This window comes from Heteronotia binoei, chromosome 1, assembly GCF_032191835.1.
Source record: "Heteronotia binoei isolate CCM8104 ecotype False Entrance Well chromosome 1, APGP_CSIRO_Hbin_v1, whole genome shotgun sequence".
NCBI lineage: Eukaryota > Metazoa > Chordata > Lepidosauria > Squamata > Gekkonidae > Heteronotia > Heteronotia binoei.
Window position 1 is genome coordinate 255,992,212 of NC_083223.1, and position 15,475 is coordinate 256,007,686.

General features: G+C 45.9%; 1 protein-coding gene across 2 annotated transcripts; it reads right to left on the reverse strand.

Annotated features, from left to right (window-relative positions):
* Positions 1-1,322: 1,322 nt before the first annotated feature.
* LOC132582245 (G patch domain-containing protein 4) lies at positions 1,323-14,716 on the reverse strand. 2 transcript variants are annotated; one of them, XM_060253794.1, is made up of 8 exons: positions 14,555-14,716; positions 13,059-13,148; positions 11,823-11,896; positions 9,422-9,514; positions 5,440-5,547; positions 3,399-3,505; positions 3,139-3,189; positions 1,323-1,873 (listed from the first exon to the last, which is right to left on the reverse strand). In XM_060253794.1, exons 2-8 carry the CDS (start codon positions 13,138-13,140, stop codon positions 1,540-1,542), a joined length of 849 nt encoding a protein of 282 aa, XP_060109777.1. In that variant the 5' UTR covers positions 13,141-13,148; positions 14,555-14,716; the 3' UTR covers positions 1,323-1,539. The 2 variants fall into 2 exon arrangements, with proteins under 2 accessions (XP_060109777.1, XP_060109769.1); XM_060253786.1 differs by lacking the exon at positions 14,555-14,716 and adding an exon at positions 14,411-14,538.
* Positions 14,717-15,475: the final 759 nt, after the last annotated feature.

Genomic DNA, 15,475 nt, shown 5'->3' on the forward strand with positions numbered 1-15,475 from the left:
GGAATTGGTCTTGGCTTGTTATGCAGAAACAAGTGCAGTCTAGGCTCCTGAAGTTGTGTTCTGCTTACAAAGCTAAGCTGGGTTGTTCCTGGTTACCACTACAGGAGACCACCAAGGACAACCGGGGCAATGGCAAGCTGCTTTGAAAACCTGGGTAGCTTTTCTTTTTTACTATTCATGTTGTTATCTGCAAATAGTGGTGTTTTTTTTAACAATGTCATAAATAAATATTAAACAAAAAAAACCCCTGGGTAGCCATGAACGGGTTGCAACTTAATGGCACATAGTGTTACAGGTCCATAACAACAGCTTATCTCATAGCATAAAATGGTCAAGGATGCTCTAGACCGGGGTGCGGCGGCAAACTGCAGCTCGGGAGCCACATGTGGCTCTTTCATACATATTGTGCAGCTCTTGAAGCCCCCGCTGCCCTGTCAGCCAGCTTGAAGAAAGCATTTGTCTCTCTAAGCCAGCTTGTGGAACACATTTAAAGTTGCTTTCTTTCCACCTCACCTTCCCTTCTACATCTATTTTCCCGCCTGTCTTGCGGCTCTCAAACATCTGATGCTCATCTCTTGCAGCTTTCAGACATTTGATGTTTATTCTTTGCGGCTCTTACGTTATTAAAGTTTGGCCACCCCTGCTCTGGACTGAATCTGGCCCTTGTGTGATCAGCTCTAAGGCAAATAACTGAACTTGAGTATGAAGCCCTGGGTATGAAGGCTGGATCGATCATTGCAGGGTGTGTGTGTGTGTGTCAACAATTCCTCCCACTATACTATTTAAGGAATGGGTGCAGTCTCTGGTCCCTGGCCCCCCGCAGTATCCTTTCAGGAAGCTTTTTTGGCTGCAGTAAGGGGGAAGGGAAGTCGTAATGGAAATCCTCTGGGTGCAAGCCGTGGATTTCTGTACATGAATTTGGGGGGGAGGGGAGTGTTTTAAAAAGCAAGCAGCCTTCAAACAAACAATGAGACCCCATAGCTCATCCCCTCTCTGGTCCCTATTTATTTCACAATCAGTTATCCATCTTAATTTTTCCAGCTTCTGCGGAAACTTCTTTTGATGTTTTACTTCCCACCTTTCATGTTTAAAAGTAATCTTTGTAATGGGGGGGAGGGGAGTCTTCTCCCCATGATGGAGTGCGTAAGGCAGGCATTGTCCCCTCTAAGCTGAGTTAGTGTGAGCCAGCTCAGAGTTCTGTAACCTCCAGCTCACGCAGTGTTGTCTTAGCCCAGGAAAAATGGCCCCAGAGCAAGTCAGTTTATACAGTAGCTCACAACCTTAACACCAGTAGCTCACAAAGTAGAATTTCTGCTCCACAGTTTAGAGGGAAAATTGCACACAGGATGTATTTTTTTGCACAAACTCCGTTCCTAGAACAAACACAGGATATGAGATCCACCAGGAATCATGACAAAGCACAATACTGCTTTGTTCCCACCACAAATACCCACTCCTTTTGCATTGTGCGACTACTACCTCCCTACCAACAATTCAGTCCCACTGTCTTTTGGGCCCGGGGGTTTCTTAAGTCCCATGTCAATCTCCATCTCCTTCGCCTATCTGTTGCTGCCGCCTCCTTTTCTCTTTCTTCTTCCTCCTCTTGGCTTTCTTCTTCGCCTCTTGATCCACCGACAGCTCCTTTTCTCCTGCAACCTGCTCGTTCTCACAAACGGCCTCCTCAAAGTCTCTCTCTCTGGCCTTCTTCTGCTTCTTCCTCTTGGTTGGATTCTGTCTCTCAGCCTGGCTGTGGCTGCTGCTCAAGGCAGCCTTGGCCACTCCATCCTGCTTGCTGTAGCTGGCCAAGAAAGCCTTCTCCTGCTCCTCCAGGCGAGCTAACTTCGCACTCATAGTCAAGCCATGGCGAGCCCCTCTGGGAAAAGAATGAGGGAAACATGCAAAAGCTTATGATGTTCAAGTCTAGTGCAAATTAAGGAACACCCTTCTTAGCTCTAGCCCAGGGGTCCTCAAACTTTTAAAATAGGGGGCCAGTTCACTGTCCCTCAGACTGTTGGAGGGCCGGACTGCCGTTACTGTACAAGGCCGCGGGCCGTCAGTTCTCTGTCTTCTGCATCTCTCTGCCTTCCCCACACCACACACCCCGGCCTGGGAACCCACCTCACCTCGGTATCACCTCACACTCTGTCTCCGCCACCTCAGCCCAGTGCCGGAAGTGTGCGTTGCTAACGCGAGTTTAGGTCAAACGTCACTTCCGGTCTGATTTTGCCATAACCCGGCGGGCCGCATAAACGTCCTCAGCGGGCCGCATCTGGCCTGCGGGCCGTAGTTTGAGGACCCCTGCTCTAGCCCTTTCATCTGAGAATAATCAGAGATGGGATACTAGTAGAAGCTCCTTTGCGTATTAGGCCACATACCCTTGATGTAGCCAATCCTCCAAGAGCTTACAAAAAAGAGCCTTGTAAGCTTTTGGAGGACTGGCTACATCAGGGGTGTGTGGCCTAACAGGCAAAGGAGCTCCTGCTAGAATTCCACCCCTGAGAATAATACTAGGCCTATCTTTTAGGGTAGTTGTAAGGATAACTGTATATGAATCACTAAGGTGCTGCTAAGACATTTACTGATAATAGATCTGAGCAAGGCTTTTTTTGTAGCAGGAACTCCTTTGCCTATTAGGCCACACACCCCTGATGTAGCCAATACTCCCAAGAGCTTACAGAGCTTTTATTCCAGGGCCTACTGTAAGCTCTTGGAGGATTGGCTACATCAGGGGTGTGTGGCCTAATAGGCAAAGGAGTTCCTGCTACAAAAAAAAGCTCTGGATCTGAGACAGGTGATTCAAGGACTGCAAAGTTCTGCCTCCCTGACAATGGTCAGCAACTAGAAATGACCCACTAGCTAGCACTAGTTAGCTTGCAGGGGCTTCCTGTGCTTTTGCTCCCCCCCCCTAATCCATGCAAGAACCAGAGATTTCGCCGAGACTGGTGAAGGAAACAGCAGTACACATGGATGCTAAGCTAGTGACTACCTGAAAGTAAGGTGAGGGAACCTGGCCTCCTTACCCCACTTCCTCTGCTAACAAATCCAGTTCTGACTCTCAGTGCATTTCTGGCTGGACCAGTAAGTTGGGAAATTCCCTAAATTAGGGATGCTGCAGCTGACACTGAACTCCACACTCACTTGTGTGCCGTACGTCCTCCGCAAGCTGCAACCAGCTCTTCATCGGTGAGCCTGTGAAAAAGGGCAGAAATGAGTTAAGGAGCGAACCTGTGCCCAGGTAAGCGGCCACACGCACAGTAATCCACACTCAGTCTCTCCAGGCTTTGGATACGTTCTGAGGCTAGCTGGGTCTTCTATTCCATTTGAACCCAACCCAATCCCTGTTACCAGCCAAACGGACGGAGGCCTGAGCTACTCTTTTCTCTGGCCTTGTTTTTTACCTCCTTGCTGTAGACAAGTCCAGTTTTTCCTCCTGGTCCTCTTCACTGCTCTCAGAAGAGGAAGGCGGCTTCAGGGGCTCCTCTCCGCCGGACGTCAAAGTGGCTGCCTGGAACAAAGTGCAAATGAAGCCCAAGTTCGATCTAGCACCCCATGCCTTTTGCCAGGCAAAACCGAATAGCAGCCTGCAAGCTAGGATTCCTGGACCCTTTTCCTAACCCCGCAAGAGGAGTGTGACCTCACTGCTGGAACACAGAGACAGCCAGAGAAGAGGAAGGTTGGTTCAAGAAGGAAGCCAACTGGAGACAGTGGAAGGAACCGCAGAAAGGCAGAAGAAAAGGGGTCTACAGTAGCAACCAAAGGAGGAAATAGGAGGGCAAGGTCTAACAGGATGTTTTTTAATTTCCACTTTTATTCCTGATTGAGGACCCAGAATTTCACATAAAGCACAGGAAAGCATGTACCCACTTAACAAGCAGTGATAAGGAAGGACAAGCAGAGAGAGGTGGAAGGGACCAGAATTTCCCTTGTAGATGTGAAATAATAAAATCCAAGGCTCTGTGGTTTTTCTGACAACCAACCACAAGCAGCAGGAGTGGGCGTGGCTCGGGGCAGAGCATTGGCTTCGTATGCAGAAGGGTCCAGAGTTAAATCCCAGGCATCTCCGATTTTAAAAAAAGGATTAATTTTAAAAGGTAGTGTAGAACTCTTCTGCCTGAAGCCTTGGAGTGCTGTTGCTTGACGCAATAGACCAAGGGTGGCCAAACTAGCTTAATGTAAGAGCCACATAGAATAAACATTAGATGTTTGAGAGTTGCAAGACATGGAAGGAAGGAAAGCAAACATGGAGAGGTGGAAAGAAAGCAACTTTAAATGCATTCTCTAAGCCGCTAGTTGGCTTGACTTGGAGAAGTGATGTAAAGAGAGAAATATTTTCTTCAAGCTGGCTGATGGGACAGTGGAGGCTTCGAGAGCCACACTATATGTATGAAAGAGCCACATGTGGCTCCCTGCATAGACCAAAAGTCTGCCTGTCTTTAAGGCAGTTTTGCTGTGTATCCCTGTGACAATTTCTTTCTATCCCTATATGTTCCTGAACATCCCAGAAAGAGGCAGCATTACAGGCACACCTCATGAAAGGGAAGGCAAGAGAAGACTGCAGTTCCATCCAGCCTAGTCATGCTGCCAGCTTTCCAAGGGAGAGAGGGGCCTTTCTCAGCCCTCTTAACCCAAGATTCTGGGAGAATGCATTTAAAGTTAAAGTTGCTTTCTTTCCACCTCTCCTCCCCCCCCCTTCCCCATTTGCCTTCCTGCCTTCCTTCAGCTCTCAAACCCAAGATTCTTTGTGGAAATGCCAAGGTTCTCTACAGGTCAAGTATCTTCTGCTCCTGAGCTGCAGCCCTTCCTCAAAAGTGACATACAAAGCTGCCTTTAGACCAAGTCAGTGTATCAGAACTCTGAGGCAGCAGGCAGTAGACCCTCAGGCAGAAAGGGGCCTGTCTTGTCCCTGCAGCTTGAAATCCTTAAATCACAGACACCAAGGGTCTGTAGCTTTCTGAATGTGTTCCTGCACTAAACTTGCCCCTCACTCCATCCCAGGGATGGCACAAGTTCCCATCAACACATCAAGCTGCTTTATACTGAACCAGACCTTGGGTCCTTCAAGATCAGTAGTGTCTACTCAGACCAGCAGAAGGTCTCCAGGTTCTCAGGAAGTGGTCTTGCACATCCCCTACTTCCTAATCCTTTTAAATGGACATGCCGGGGATTGAACCTGGAGCTTTCTGCATGCCAAGCAGATGAGTCATGGCCCCTCCCCATCTCAGTTCACTCTCAGCAAGACCTTCTGCAGCTGCCACTCTGCAACTGAGCAAAATGGACAGGTGTGTTCTCTGCTGTGGCCCCCCCACCCCACGTACTTTTTATTTCCTTTTATTTTCTCCATCCTGTTGACTTACACCATGTAATCTGCCTTGAGTCTTGGGGGAGAGGTGGACTACAAAGAGTGTAAATAAAAAATAAATACCTTCATGTCCCCATTACCTTCACAAAGCGGCCATACAGCATGTCCTTGGCTCCTGTTGCTTTACGGGGCTTTTTATTTGTGACCACTCCATCCTGCTCGGAAACTCGCTTCACTTTGACACCCTCCTAAGACACAGGAAAGGAGAGAAAAGGGGAAAGGAGAGAAAATGGGGGCTTGCTTTCGGCAAGGCTTCCAAGTCTGTGTTTGTTTAGCAACTGACGACTATGCTTCAGCAATTGACTGCTATACCAGCCAACCGTCCATGGAAGGTGCTGGGAAACATGGTTGTTCCCACAAGCTATCTTTCCCCCAGCAGTTTCTTTTGACTTCAAGAAAGATTATTCCAGCGTTGAACTTTACATGATCTCATAAATCTTGATCAAGTGAAAAGATCTGCAGAGGCCTGGTTGCTTTTTATTAAATGTTGGAATTGTCATTATCTTACCTCCAATGTGAAATAGGAGGTTATGGTGTGTCTAGAATAGGTGAGTTAATGATATACCGTATTTTTTGGACTATAAGACGCACTTTTCCCCTCCAAAAAAGCGGGGGGGAAAGTGTGTGCGTCTTATGGTCTGAAGGTACGTACCTTCGGGGGGGGGGGATCTGCTGCCTCTGCCTCCGATCCGGCGCTTCCCCGCGCCTGCCTGCCTGGCTCCATCTTCTTCGGGCAAGCGCTGGGATCGCTCCACGTGGCCCCAGCGCTTCGCAAGCGCCGGCTGCGGAGGGGGCAGCGTGCTTTCTCCTTGCCTGTGTGCCTGCCTTCAGCTGTGATGTTTAAAGCAAGCACTGGGATCGCTCCCTCCCCCCTCCGATCCCAGCGCTTGCTTTAAACATCACAGGTGAAGCTAGGCACACAGGCAAGGAGGAAGCACGCTGCCCCCTCCGCAGCCGGCGCTTGCGAAGCGCTGGGGCCACGTGGAGCGATCCCAGCGCTTGCCTGAAGAAGATGGAGCCAGGCAGGCAGGCGCGGGGGAAGCGCCGGATCAGAGGAAGAGGCAGCGGATTGCTCCCCAGGAGGAAGGTGCGTCCTATCCTCCGGAGCGCCTTATGGTGTGAAAAATACGGTAATCTTTTTGTTAGGTAAAACAGGATTAGATAGATGACATTAGATGGTAAACTGGCATAAGATGATGATGATATTGGATTTATATCTCGCCCTACACCCCGAATCTCAGTGTTTACAATCTCCTTTACCTTCCCCTCCCCCCCGCCACAACAGACACCCTGTGAGGTAGGTGGGGCTGAGAGCGCTCTCCCAGAAGATGCCCTTTTAAGGACAGCTCTGTGAGAGCTATGGCTAACCGAAGTCCATTCCAGCAGGTGTATGTGGAGCAGTGGAGAATCAAATCTGGTTCTCCCAGATAAGAGTCTGTGCACTTAACCACTACACCAAACTGGCTCTCTAGTTGATGTCTGCCTTCTTTATATATTTTGGCTCTCTCTCTGAACTTTGAAAACCTGGTAATTAATTTGGGTCCTCTTATCTTACTAAGTTAAAAAATGGTTTCTAAGACTGATCATTAGAGAGTGAACGTTTAGATAGATTTGGATGGCCCAGATTAGCCTCATCAGCTCTTGGAAGCTAAGCAGGTGGGCAGCTGTGTTAACCTGAAGCAGCAGAGCAAAGTTTGAGTCCAGGGGCACTTTTTAGACTAAAAGTTTTATTCTGGGTAAAAGCTTTCATGTGCATGCCCAAAGAAATGCACATGCACACAAAAGCATACGCCTGAAATAAAATTTTGTTGGGTCTTAAAGGTGCCACTGCATTCACACTTCGCAAGGTTGGCCCAGATTAGTACTTTAGTTTAAAATGTGGAATTCACTCCCAGAAGATGTAATGATGGCTACAAGAATAAACAGCTTTAAAAGAGGATTAGAAGGATTCATGGAGGATAGGCCTATCAGTGGCTACTAACCATGGCAACTAAAGGGAATCTTCAGAGGGAGTCAGCCTCTGAAATCCCAGAGCCAGGAGGCAACATCAGAGGAAGGCTTCAGCCTCTATGCTCTGTTGTTGGTCCTCCAAAGGAACTGGTTGGCCACTGTGTGAGACAGGAGGCTGGACTAGATGGACCATGAGTCTCATTCAGCAGGGCTCTTGTTAGGGGCAGGCCATGGCAAACCACCTCTATTTGTCGCCTGCTTCCAAAACCCCAGGGGCGTCAAACTCATTTGTAATAATAATAATAATAATAAAACTTTTTATTTGTATCCCACCCTCCCCGCAAGCAGGCTCAGGGCGGCTCACAACATATGAATACAGTGTACAATAAAACCATATATAATAATTTCAATTATAAATTCCAGTTATAAATTCATATACAATTTCAATTATAAAATATCCTTAAAATCATTAAAATTACATTAGAGTTAAGATTGTGGTGCTATAGTTAAGATCTTTCATAAAATCCAGTGACTAAAACATAAACATATCCAGCAGGACTTCCTTGGCATGGTCTTAAGTGAAGGCTATTTTAAAGAGGTGGGTCTTACAGGCCCTGCGGAATTGGTCTAAACATCGCCGGGCCTGTACCTCCTCCGGGAGTTGGTTCCACAGTAGGGGGGCCGCTATGGAGAAGGCCGGATCCCGGGTGGATTTCAATCTGGCCTCCCTTATGAGGGCCAGATCTGACATAAATGAGACCACGTCAGGCCGGACCATGTGCGTACTTATTTGAGATTACATAGCAGAGATACAAACTTTATAAAGAACACAAACACAAAGTGTTTTTTTTAACTTAAAATAAAACATGCTTAAAACATTAGCACTCATTGGTCTTGATGATGTTTTCTTTGTATTTCTCCCATGGGATCCAGGAAACCGGGCAAATTAAGCTCTTTCCTTGCTTCCACAGGGGACCGGAAGGGGAAGAAGCCTCAACCAATAAAAAAAAAGAGAGGCTTGGCTCAGTAGCTCTGCTGCACAATTGAGAGAGCCTGGCAAAGCAAGCTCTGCATCCCCCCCTTCCTCCCCAAGGGAGGAGCCTCAGTCAATAGAGAAAATAGAGGTTTTGCTCTGTAGCTCCTGCGCGATTGAGCAAGCCTTGCAAAGCAAGCTGTTATACAGAAGGAAGCGAGAGGGAGAAGGAAGCAGATGACAGCCAGTTGCTTGGGGGCCTGATGGGAGCTCTCCAGGGGCCTGATTCAGCCCCCGGACTGCATGTTTGACACACCTGCCCTACAGGGTTGCCATAAGTCAGCTGCAGCTTGACAGTACTTTCTGCCACCACAGATCTGAAGGGCTAAAAGCTATCACAAATGACTGCTGTTATTCTGCTTTATTCCATTTCATATATATATATGTAGAAAAAGCCCAGCAAGAATTCCTTTGCATATTTGGCCACACCCCTGATGCCAAGCCAGCTGAAACTTCATTCCTGCTTTAAAAAAAGCCTATGTTTTAAATTGAAATTAAAGATTGGAAAGAAAAGGATGATGCTTGGAGTTGTGGGACCCAAGAGGATAAAACAGCTATGCAAGTTAGGGATTTGCAGTTACGAGGAGAAAGTGGAGGAGGAATTGAGTGAAATCACCGCCTTCTCCATAAGCGCAGCTCCATGCATGGAAGAGGGAGGTGGTTTTGCCCCTCCATTGCCACCACAATTCATGCAATGTGAGCTGGTCCCTTTGGGTTTTTGTGCATGCTGTCAGGACTGTACATCCCAACACCATCTTTAGAATGACAGAGGCAGCGGCGAATTAGATTTATACCCCACCCTTCACTCAAGAGTCTCAGAGAGTTTTACAACCTCCTTCCCTTCCTTTCCCCGCAACAGACACCCTGTGAGGTAGGTGGGGCTGAGACAGCTCTGAGAGAACTGCAGTTGGCCCAAGGTCACCCAGCATCTGGAAGAGGAGCAGGGAATCAAACCCAGTTCTCCAGATTAGAGTCCGCTGCTCTTAACCACTATGCCAAACTGGCTCTATGATGGGTTGGGCCTGGCAGAACCATCCCATTTGAGTCCCTTGCACCAGGGGAAGTCAGAGGCCTCCTACCTGTCCAGCCTCGACAGCGATATTAGCAGCAGACGAATTGAAGAGGTGATCCCACCAATGGAAGGTGAACTGCTCAGCTGAATCGTGACCCACCTGCATTGGGGAAGAGGCATCTGTTACAGCTGGAGTTCACCAGCACCCAAGCATTCTGATAAGGCCCAGTTCCTCTACCTGTCCCCATTCTACCCTGCCTTTCCTCCAGACTGCCATATTAAAGTCTCCTTCCTACAGTTAAGCCTCTGAACAACTCTGAAGTAAATTCACAGTGAATATCTTCCTCAAAATACTAGAACTTGAGGGCATCCGATTAAGCTGATGGGCAGTGGGTTCAGGACAGGAAAGGAAATACTGATTTAAACAGAGAGTGGCTGAAATGTGGAATTCACTGCCCGAGGATATAGTGACAGACACAGGAATAAATAGCTTTAAAAGGATAGACTCACAGAGAATGAGTCTATCAATAGCTACCAGCCATGATGGCTTAAGGGAACCTCCAAATTCTAAGCCTCTGAATCCCAGAGCCGGGAAGCAACATTGGGGAAGTCCTCGGCCTCTGTGCTCTGTTGGTGGCTGTCTAGAGGAACTGGCTGGCTGCTGTGTGAGACAGGAGGCTGGACTAGATGGACTGTTGGTCTGATCCAGCAGGGCTCTAATAATGTTCTTATGAGGGGAAGGCCTTGGCCTCTATGCCCTGTTGTTGGCCCTCCAGAGGAACTGGCTGGCCACTGTGTGAGACAGGAGGCTGGACTAGATGGACTATTGGTCTGATACAGCAGGGTTCTAATAATGTTCTTATGAGGAGAAGGCCTCAGCCTCTCTGCCCTGTTGTTGGCCCTCCAGAGGAACTCGCTGGCCGCTGTGTGAGACAGGAGGCTGGACTAGATGGACTGTTGGTCTGATCCAGCAGGGCTCTAATAATGTTCTTATGAGGGGAAGGCCTTGGCCTCTATGCCCTGTTGTTGGCCCTCCAGAGGAACTGGCTGGCCACTGCGTGTGACAGGAGGCTGGGTTAGATGGACTACTGGTCTGATCCAGCAGGCTCGTCTTCTGTTAAGTAAGTTAGAAACCAAGTGTGGCAGCCCCTCATTCATCCAGTAAGCTTCATGACTGGGGGTGGGGTGGGCAGGGGCTTCTATTGCTGGAGCTTCTGGCTCTCCCCCCCGTTCACTTTCAGATTCTGCAAAAATCTGTATTTTTGTTCAGCCAAGAATCCCACACCAGCTTTTGAAAAATCTTTTGCAGTTGCAGGGCAGATTGAAATCTTTGCCATGGTCATACTGGAACCTCTTGCTTAATGAAGGTTATTTACAAACTAATAAAGTGCAGCATGAAAAGTTAAAAAGCCCTGCACATTTTTTTTTAGTATATTCCTATTTAAACCCTTCCTTCAAGGAGCTGAGGGCAGCATACACCATCTTCCCCTCTTCCATGTTATTCTCATAGCAATCCCGTGACGTAAATTAAACTGCAAGTGTGTGTGACTGGCTCAGCATCACTTCACAGTACAGCGGGGATTCAAAACTCAGTTTCCCAGACCCTAGACCAGAGGTGGCCAAACTTGCTTAACATAAGAGCCTCATAGAATAAACATCAGATATTTGAGAGCCACAAGACGAGGGAGGGAGGGAGGGAGGAAGGGAGGGAGAGAGGAAGGAAAAGGTGGAAAGAAAGCAACTTTAAATTCATTCTTCAAACCACTGGCTGGCTTGGCGAAGTGATTTCAAGAGACAAATGTCTTCTCCAAGTTGACTGACAGGGCAGTGGGGGCTTAAAGAGTCACACACTATGTGTGGAAGAGCCACATGTGGCTCCCGAGCCACAATTTAGCCACCCTTGCCCTACCAACATCCTAACCTCCACACCACTGGCTTTCACAAGCCTCTACTATATCTGGTAAAGACCATTTTTACTTAATAATAATAATACATTTTATTTATATCCTGCCCTCCCCGCCGAAGCAGGCTCAGGGCGGCTCACAACATATAAGTTCAGTATACAATAAAACATCCGTACAATTCAATAAAGAATACATTAAATACTTCTCAACTGCATCTCAACCCATCCCTACCTTCATTTTGTCCTTTCTTCCCCAGTATCTTTCTGATAACATACAAGGTCCTAATCCTTGATTTATTTTGAATAAAGTTTCTAGTCCTCAAGGAACGTGTCCAAGCAGCCTGAGGCACACTTGCTGATCTTGTTTTGTTGATCTTTATTACTCAGTTTCATTACCATCCATGAATCTTTTAGCTGCCTTGTCAACTTTTTAAGTTGAGCGTGTAGTATAAATGGATTTAATCAGCAGTAAGGAAGTTTATTTATACATACGGGAAGGCTCAGCCTTCTTTGAGCATCTTTAAGCCACTTTCCCCCCCAGATCCAAGGCTGTCCCTTTGCTCACCCCAGCAGTGTCACACTTCACTTTGACTTTGATGGCTTCAGAGATCCCATTCTCTTGCTTGCCCAGTCCTTTACCTAAAAAAACATTATTTTCAAAAGGAATGAGGGGGCAGGAGGGAAAAACAGAAATCAACAGGAGACGGATGGCCACTTAACTTTGCCCTGGCATCCTGAAAGCAAAATGGTTCACAGAAATATGGTCGGCATTCATTATTGGAAGAGCAAGACAGTATCTACCACAGACACATTTCATAAGAAAGTTCCAGTATAACTAAATGGTCAAGTATTTTCCTTACACCAGTTTATACAGCTGGTTATGTTAATATTTAAAATGCACATAGGGAAGGGAATTGGTTCAATTTCACATATGGTTATGTATTTATTATTCTACATGCTCCTTCTCCATGGCTAGCAAATGCAAAATTAATCAACATGGTAGAAAATGCACAATTCCATAGATGAGAAAACATGCAGACTTAGTTTGTATGCATGATTTACTTACAACACAGAATTCAGATGGACCTGAGGCAAGCTTTGGATTTTGTTAGCACACAAGAAGAAGAAGATTGCAGATTTATACCCTGCCCTTCTCTCTGAATCAGAGCCTCAGAGTAGCTTACAATCTCCTTTATTTCCTTCCCCCACAACAGACACCTGTAAAAGAGAGCTCTCACAGCAGCTGCCCTTTCAAGGCCAACTCCTACGAAAGCTATGGCTTCTCAAGGCCATTCCAACAGCTGCAAGTGGAGAGGTGGGGCTCAAACTTGGTTCTCCCAGATAAGAGTCTGTGCACTTAACCACTACACCAAACTGGCTCTCTTGACAATCTAGAATATATGAAGGGTGTCTGTCCCAGATGTGAGAAGCATTTGTTGAACAAATGTAGGAACAAGAGACTAATGGTATTCTTTTCCTTGTGGATTTTGAGGCTTCCAGCCCAGTATGCAAAACAGAAGATTGCATAATGTGTGGCAGCTTAGTGTTCATATGAACATGCATTGACATAGATGTGCGCTACAGACAAGATGCATTCATGTCCCACACAGAGATTTAATCTTTAGAAAGCTTGGGCCAAAGTCTGAGGAACAACAGTACTAGCAAATAACACTAGCCAAATTTTAAAAGGCACCCCCAAAAGAAGAACAGGAAAAAAACAGGAACAGGGATTTACCAGGTCCAGGGACCAGAAAGTACAATAAATAAGAGACTAGCGAAGCATATGCAACATCTCCCCAACCTTTTTTCCAGCCGTGCCTCTTCAACTGCTTCTCTGCAAATCTTAAGCCTTTGCTCTTCTGCTGCTGAGAAAAGTTGCTCATGATGGAAGCTGTGTATACAAGAAAGTGGAAAGCTCTGATTTTAAAGGCTCAGGGACCCAGATTTAACCTCAAAGGATCACCTGCCCAGCACAGGCGAAAAGATCATTATACAGATGCATGAGTACAATTGTGGCTTTAACATACACACCTCTATGTATTCAAACATGAGCGATTTCATATTAATTAAACCAAATGGTGAATGTAGCTATGCCAAACGATCTCCAGTACATTCCCATTGTCTTTCTAAATGAGTTAACCAATCCAGAAGAGTTTATATTCAATAGTTACAGAAGGCCTATCCACAATCAGGGCAGAGTTGTTTAGTATAAATCACACATGGAGAGAAAAAACAGAGAATGGTCATTGCAAATCTTCCAAGAATCTCCATTTTCTTTTTAAAAAAGGAATCTTTTCCTCCTGCTCCCTGCTGCTATTAGTGGTACTGCCAGAAAAACCAGAAAAAATTGTTTGAGAGTAGTTATGTTGACTTGTTAACATCTTAGAGACCAACATGTTTTTCAGGGTATGAGTTTTCAAGAACCAAAACTCCCTGGGGAAAGATTATATTCGTTTTTAAGGTGCCACCGGCCTTCTGTTTTGTTTTGGTACAACAGACTAACCTGCTTTTCCCTTTGTAAGTCTTCACTTGTTTTGTTTTAGCAATCTTAAGACAGCTTTCCTGTGGAAAGACTTCACCATACTTAAATCCAGCTACAGTTGAGAATTCCCTCCCCAAGTTCAACGTCATCTGTCTTGATCATTAAACTGAGAGCCAATTTTGACTGGAAAGTGATTTCTTTCATTGTTTAATAGACCAAAGATCAGGTGGAAAGTTAATCGAACCTTCACTCAGGACAACCCACCGGGAATGGGATCGACTTTAAATTAATAGTCTCAAGAGCGTACACATAGTAACACCCTGCTGGGAAGCCACATTCCTCAAACAGGTTTGGCCAACCCAGATTCCTTCTCACTATATAATTTATTTTGGAAAAGATGGAACTTTTCCTTTCCCCCTCAGCCCTACAGAGATTGTTCGCTGCCTTATTTCGGAGTAATAAGTATTGATTTATACTCATTCATTTATTATAATTCGTTTGTTATGCTTATGATCCAGACATAATGAAGCACTTTGAAGTACCATGATTTCAGTGATGGAGTTAAGCACATGCTTAGATCTCTCCATGCTGCCCTCATGATGGTAGTGGTGCATAAATCAATACCGGCCTACTTTCAACTTGAAATTTTGCTTAAATAAATGCGCTATTACATTAACATCCGCCAGCAAAAATATACAGATCTTTGAACATCGAATTCTTGCAGAAGATCCTATGTAATTCAGAAACTCGCACAGCGCAGGCAGCTATCAATGGTTTCCTCTTCCTTTCTGATCCGAGCAAAGCATTTAACTTACCGTTCCTTTAAAAAGCACCCAGCTTGGATCCTAGCGGTTCCCTCTTCTCATAAGCACATGAAACCGACGGAAGCCGCCATTTTAACAGGAAGGAAAACTTTCCCCCTTTTGCCGGGCTGCAAAGGATTGTCGTTGCGCAGGGAAGAGGCGTGGTCTGGAACCTCGCACTAAAAGAAGTGAGACTTTTGAGCTGCGCGGTTGCAGCTTACTAAAGAACTTCACTTGTCTGCATGCTTACTTGGAAGTAAATCCTATTGAACACAGTGGGACTTTTCCCCGAGCGAACTGGGCAGCATATCTGCTGAAAAAAAAAAAACCCATCTTGGTTTATTTTTTTAAAAAATCATTTTATATCAAAGTTCAAAACTGCACTTCAGGACTTCAATAGATCTGAAGTTCAACGGGTTTTTTTGTTTTGTAGAAAGCCCTCCCCCCCTCTTTAGCAAACAGGACAAAATGTGCTTATTTTAGTGGGGGTTTTTTAAATGTAAGTTACAGACTAGGAAACGACATTGTTTTTATTTGTAGGAAGAGAGAAAACACCATCATTAGGGTAGCATGGAGAGATTTAAGCATGTGCTTAACTCCATCACTGAAATCATGGTACTTCAAAGTGCTTCATTATGTCTGGATCACAAGCATAACACACGAATTATAATAAATGAATAAAACTTCGTTGGCCTTTGAAAGTGCCACTGGATTCGAACTTTGTTCTGGATTACAGGCAAAGCCTTTGACATACCAGCTTTGTTTATGCCTCTTCCATTTTCCTCCCCACTTGGATTTGATTTAAATAGGTGTCCGTTGCAAGCCGTCCCTGCTAGTCAAATCTCACTCTTAAAACAATTTGCTTTTTTTTCTCCAGAGATACAAAATCTGCCTTTTTTGCTCGCCTTAAATGCCTTTTCCTCCCTACCCCCA